This window comes from Centroberyx affinis, unplaced genomic scaffold (assembly GCF_046629955.1).
Source record: "Centroberyx affinis isolate AG114_WGS23_722 - 3 ecotype Tasmania unplaced genomic scaffold, CSIRO-AGI_Caff_v1 ptg002744l_1, whole genome shotgun sequence".
Lineage (NCBI taxonomy): Eukaryota > Metazoa > Chordata > Actinopteri > Beryciformes > Berycidae > Centroberyx > Centroberyx affinis.
This window is the reverse complement of record NW_027280908.1, coordinates 48,242-54,285: the sequence shown is the minus strand read 5'-3', so window position 1 is coordinate 54,285 and position 6,044 is coordinate 48,242. Positions and strand designations below refer to the sequence as shown.

Here is a 6,044-nt window from a genome sequence, read left to right as displayed (position 1 = left end):
CAAATGGAGTTTTGTCTATTTGAACCTTGTTGAGTCTCTGTTCTGGTTTTCTACAGCGATCAGTGTGTTTTATATTTATATTTTTTATTGTGAACTCAGGCTGTTTGTGTTTGGATAACAAGCATTCAGGAACATTCAGCTTTGGCCTGGAACAAAACAACAATAATAACCAGCAGGTTGTTGGTTTGAATCCCCGTCTGTCTGAGTCTGTTCAGTACAGCAGGTTGTCTGTCACACTGTTTTTCAATTCACATTCATTTTCATCACCTCTAAATGTGTTTGTTTTTATCCCATCCACTCTTCTTGGGTTCACTGTAAACCAAAAATTGATTTTTTGTTTTAGATTTGTTTTAAATGATTTGATGAATGACAGAAAGTGGTAATAAAAGATTTATTTAAAAATTACTGTTTTTATTAAATCGCTTCTAATTTTCTTTGGATTTATCAAATCACTTGAAAATGTATAACTCTCAATTCAGAAGCCTTTTCATCACATCTCTTTAATTTTTGTTACTTCCATCTCCTGGGAGATTTTTTGCGATCTAAACTACACCCACGTCCAGTTTAAGCCCCACCCACTTCTGTCTTTAACTGAATACAGATACAAATACAAATAATTCGGTTTGTTGAACAAACACATTTACAAATACAAATAAGAGAATCTCTGCACACCACTGGAGTGTGTGTGTGTGTGTGTGTGTGTTATTTGGATTTATTAATCAATGAAAGCAGAAGAACATTAGAAAAGTGAAGAGACTTCATTTATTAAAGATGCCATTATTATCACATATCCTCATGCAGCTGCAGCTCCTTATTTCTTGTGCATGGTTTACATTTATCACAGATATATGACAGATTACAGATACGTTTTATATCTATTACAGATTTATGACATTATTGGTGTGAGGAAGATGAAGGAAGACGAAGGTTAGTGCTCATGCCTTCGGCGTTGGGCGGGGTCGTTGGCGATATTCTGGTAGGTGGTGCAGGATCCAGGCAGCCGGGGCCAACATGGCTGCCGCAAAAATAGACATGATGAGGAAGCTTTGCTGTGAGAGAGAAAGACAGGAGAGTCAAACAGCAGTAGGAGCCAATAGTCTGGGTTAATCTGAGTTTTAACACACTCAGTCTGGGTTAATCTGAGTTTTAACACACTCAGTCAGATTCAGGGTTAAAATCTAGTTTTTGTTAATCTGATTTTTAACATCTATTTTTATAGAAGACTGTACTAGTATACTTATAGAATACTATACCGCTATACTTATAGACAACTGTAGTAGTATACTTTCAGGATACTACAGTAGTATACTTATAGAATATTATACTAGTATATTTACAAGACACTACACTGGTATACTTATATAAGACTGTAGTAGTACATTTATAAGATACTATACTAGTATACATATAGAAGATTATACTAGTATGCTTATATAGGACTACAGTAGTATACTTTTATAAGACTGTAGTAGTATATTTATATAAGACTATAGTAGTATAAACTTATAGAAGACTATAGTAGTATAAACTTATAGAAGACTATAGTAGTATAAATTTATAGAAGACTATAGTAGCATACATACAGTATATAAGACTATAGTAGTATAAACTTATAGAAGACTATAGAGTTCCAGAGTGACACTGAACTTCTTGAAGTCCCAGACTGAAGACCTGCTGGAAGGTTCCATCCAACACACTTCTTGTATTTTCTGAGACTCTCAAAGCTCCGATCTTCCTCAGAGGATTTCTGTCTTAGACAAACAGTTGCTTCTCTGTCAGTATCTGATCTCTAATCCAGAGACTCACCCCAGCTCCGATCTTGTCCTTTGGAGGTTTGCTGTAGATGCCGGACCTCCTGTCCTTCAGGATCGTCTTGGACCGGGTCAGAGCCGCGGAGCCGCTCAGGATCCTCAGAACCCCCATGAGACCGAGATCTGATCTGTAGGACCGAGCTGATCTGAGCTGATCTGAGCTGATCTGTGAGACGGAGCACAGCCCTGGTCTCCGGGGGGGTGGGGGGGTGGGGGGGAGTCACGGAGCAGCCAATGGGCCAGAGCCACTAATCAGTCAGTATGTATACAGCTGCCAGATGCTGTCTGAAATCTGCTGAGTGATTTCTGCTTCAGAAGTCTGAGCTTTGGACAGAAGATTTACTGAGCGGCAGTTCAGGTCTTCTGGTCGAACACCTGGTCCAGGTCCTGACTTTAGTCCTTATACAGTTTCCGTCTCAAAAGGCTTCACAAAGCCACATTATGAAACAATAAATGAAAACATTCCCCCAGCATTACACCCTCAATAAGAACAAGGAAAAGCTCCCAAAGGAAAATAACCTGGAAATAAACTGTTAGAAACTACAGGAAGGTCCGGCTGATTGAATGCTGATAATGAGACGGAGCGGAAACAGCAGAATAAACAGTCAGATCCCTGAGGAGAACCAGGAGAACCAGGATTACTGATGCAGTAAAACAAACACAAAGCCTCTGTGATCCTAATTCAGGTGAACTGAAGATGGACAGTCACTGTTAGCTTCAGGAGACGGAACATTTTCCTGCTCCAGTCAAACTCAGTGTGTTCTCCATCCAGTCAAACTCAGTGTGTTCTCCATCCAGTCAAACTCAGTGTGTTCTCCATCCAGTCAAACTCTGTGTGTTCTCCATCCAGTCAAACTCAGTGTGTGTTCTCCATCCAGTCAAACTCAGTGTGCGTTCTCCATCCAGTCAAACTCAGTGTGTGTTCTCCATCCAGTCAAACTCAGTGTGTGTTCTCCATCCAGTCAAACTCTCAGTGTGTTCTCCATCCAGTCAAACTCAGTGTGTTCTCCATCCAGTCAAACTCTCAGTGTGTTCTCCATCCAGTCAAACTCAGTGTGTGTTCTCCATCCAGTCAAACTCTGTGTGTTCTCCATCCAGTCAAACTCTGTGTGTGTTCTCCATCCAGTCAAACTCTCAGTGTGTTCTCCATCCAGTCAAACTCTGTGTGTTCTCCATCCAGTCAAACTCTGTGTGTTCTCCATCCAGTCAAACTCTCAGTGTGTTCTCCATCCAGTCAAACTCTGTGTGTTCTCCATCCAGTCAAACTCAGTGTGTTCTCCATCCAGTCAAACTCAGTGTGTGTTCTCCATCCAGTCAAACTCAGTGTGTGTTCTCCATCCAGTCAAACTCAGTGTGTTCTCCATCCAGTCAAACTCAGTGTGTTCTCCATCCAGTCAAACTCAGTGTGTTCTCCGGACAGAATACCTCACCCCTGGATCTCTTCTGCTGTTCCGTTTGGTTCCCCCCCTGTTTGTTGATGGTTCCCAGGTTGTTTCTATGGATCGATAGACAGGCAGAATGGATTGCTTTGCTTTGGAGTTAGATTCAATCTGACTCAGTGTGTTTTGTCAATATCAGCGCTGTGAGAACTTTGGTCATTACCACAAAGTGTGTGAGGAGCAGACGTGACGGAGCGGCCAGCAGCTGGTCCTGCAGGAACAAAAGCGGCTGATTGTATTTCCTCTGCAGATGAAAGACTTTCTGACAGGCCAGACCTCCTGTCTGACTAATCTGCTGTTGCCGTGGACACCATCAGCTAGGCTCCACTTAGAGATCAGATTAGAGAAGGAAGTTGTTCCTCAGGCAGGAACCTTGTTGTTCAGTACATCGGTAGATCTGACACAGTCGGCCTGAGCTTACTCCTCTACAGCAACAGCAAAACTAGCAGACGACCAGCTGCTGACACTCATCCACATGTTTTTTTTTGTTTTTCCAACATCTCTACATCTTCAGGAAGGACAGTCTGTCAAGTCTGTTTCAGGCCAGCAAAGAGAGAGAGAGAGAGAGAGAGAGAGAGAGAGAGAGAGAGAGAGAGAGAGCAGCAGACTGAGAGAGAGAGAGAGCAGCGGACTGAGAGAGAGAGAGAGAGAGCAGCAGACAGAGAGAAAGAGAGAGCAGCAGACAGAGAAAGAGAGCGCAGCAGACAGAGAGAGAGAGCAGCGGACTGAGAGAGAGAGAGAGAGAGCAGCAGACTGAGAGAAAGAGAGAGCAGCAGACAGAGAGAGAGAGCAGCGGACTGAGAGAGAGAGACAGAGAGAGAGAGAGAGAGAGAGAGAGAGAGAGAGAGATTGATTGTGTTGTCTGGACTCTCTCAGCTGCTGTTCTGCTGTCTAGCCGCTAGATGGCGCTCAAAACACAGCGTCCCTGGCACCCTGTCTGCGCCTGCGCACTCTCTCAGCCACCTAACAGACTGAAGTAGCTGGCTGGCTAATGCTAGCTGCAGCTAGCTGCAGACTGAGCTGATCTTCCCACAGGAGGAACGGCTGGATCTGGATCTGGATCTGGATCTGGAGTCAACAGACAGAAATGTTAGTGACGGTGAAACTGGATTGTGTTCCGACAGCGAACTGCAGAGTCAGAAGTTCAGTTCAGTTTCCACTGAGCGTCACGGAGCTAACTTCAAGTTGTGCAGCCAGTTAACTTAACGGTGACACTGCTCCAGTGTTACAGCCAGTATAACGGTAACGGTAACGGTAACGGTAGCAGTAACGGTAACGTTACTTCACCAGACCAGTGTGTCGTCACCGGGTCAGACTCACTCTGCTAAACTCAGGCTGTCGGTTGTTTAGCTAGCAGTTTAGCTAGCTGCTGCTAGCTGCTCTGTCTGAATGCATTACAGTAACTTTGGCTTCTGTTACCGTTAACTTACTGACTGTTAGCAGCAGCTAACGTTAGCTCTCTGCTCTGCCACTGAGGTTCCCATCAGGTCTCTGGTTGGTATTACACTTATTACAGTTTTGTTAGTACAGGAGTCCGTTATAATACTGTGAGTTACGCTGTCCGGCAGCAATATTAACTAGCTGCTGTTAGCTTGTCATGTGTTGTTTCTGCTGCTTTTCCAGTTTGTTAAGTTAAAGTAAAGTTAAATTACAGTTACTACATATACAACTCAGATTAAACTTTAGTACTGTTTTCCATGGACCCCCCCCCCCCCCCCCCCCCTTATGGTTTGTATGGACTTAACCTTACAGTGACAGTAAAGCACTGCTTCACTTTGAAGAGGGATGGATTTGGTGTGTGTGTGTGTGTGTGTGTGTGTGTGTGTGTGTGAGTGATCTGTAATGATGATGTTTCTCTCTCCTGGCTGTAGAGACTGAAGTGGACTTCAGCAGAATGACAGATCAGACGCTCCGTCGCTCCATGTGAAGAGGAAGAGGATGGGGGTATCTTCCTCTCTTCCCCACTCCTGCTCTCCTCGCTGTGGGCTGAACCAGACTCAAACCTCTGGTGAGTCTCCTGAACCAGACTCAAACCTCTGGTGAGTCTCCTGAACCAGACTCAAACCTCTGGTGAGTCCGCTGGGAAAGACAATCAACTCATTTGTTGGTGAAGCTCTTGAGTTTTGGCACATTTTGTAAATACAGCTGGTTAGAGTTAGAGTTAGAGTCAGGTCCATGTTAACTCCCATCCAGCTTCATGTTGACTACAGGTCTGTATCAAGTCGGCTTATCTTCTGCATCAAGCAAGGCTCTGTGTTACAAATGAACTTTTTCATGGTCAGACAGTAAAGTGCCCTGCTGCTCTCTCCCACCAGGTGGAGCTGCAGAGCTTTAAACCTTTATCAGATCCTTCTCTCTCCTGTGATTCATTTCAGGAATAAATAACATATTAAATGAACAGGCTACGTTTTCATTATCACATAGAGTATTGTTTTAACCAAATAACCATCTGGGCTATTCAAAATGGAGGCAACTTTGATGTTTCGTTCCTAGTACTAAGTACTAGTTCCTAATTATTCAGTGAATACAGTATAAGACAGATTTCGTTTACAGAAAGTTTTATTAAGTTGTCACCAAATGCAACATTGGACTTGACAAGTTTGGCTACAAGCTCAAGTTTAATGTTAAGAAAAACAGTTTTCCAGCTTGACAGTGCAGGTGGGCGGCGGCCTAGCACCGTGAATGGACAATACCCATAATCCTCCTCAACCCCCAACTAATTACACGATCGAACAGCTGTTACGCTCCTTCTGTCAGTAAGCTAGCTCCGCTCTGTAGCACAGGATGCTAACAT

General features: G+C 43.6%; 2 protein-coding genes across 4 annotated transcripts in view; one reads left to right on the top strand and one right to left on the bottom strand.

The window, feature by feature from the left end:
* Window positions 1–737: 737 nt before the first annotated feature.
* On the bottom strand, window positions 738–3,183 carry LOC139657691 (cytochrome c oxidase subunit 8A, mitochondrial). Its single transcript, XM_071535604.1, has 2 exons — window positions 1,807–3,183; window positions 738–1,049 (listed from the first exon to the last, which is right to left on the bottom strand). Exons 1-2 carry the CDS (start codon window positions 1,921–1,923, stop codon window positions 936–938), a joined length of 231 nt encoding a protein of 76 aa, XP_071391705.1. The 5' UTR covers window positions 1,924–3,183; the 3' UTR covers window positions 738–935.
* Window positions 3,184–4,069: 886 nt separating this feature from the next.
* The window catches only part of btbd7 (BTB (POZ) domain containing 7), a 29,797-nt gene continuing 27,822 nt past the window's right edge, over window positions 4,070–6,044 (top strand). For all 3 annotated transcript variants that reach the window (XR_011696182.1, XM_071535598.1, XM_071535597.1), the window contains exons 1-2: window positions 4,070–4,744; window positions 5,122–5,258. Coding sequence is in view for 2 of the 3 variants with exons in the window: in XM_071535598.1 (XP_071391699.1) it covers window positions 5,189–5,258 (70 nt within the window). In the remaining variant the exon portion in view is untranslated. The remainder of the gene's footprint in view (window positions 4,745–5,121; window positions 5,259–6,044) is intronic.

What these genes read in the sequence shown, in the direction of transcription:
- LOC139657691 (XM_071535604.1), bottom strand. Translation starts at nt 1,923, where the DNA reads ATGGGGGTTCTGAGGATCCTGAGCGGCTCCGCGGCTCTGACCCGGTCC. An exon ending in AGGACAAGATCGGAGCTGGG is followed by an intron (nt 1,050 to 1,806) that starts GTGAGTCTCTGG and finishes TCTCTCTCACAG; the next exon opens with CAAAGCTTCCTCATCATGTC.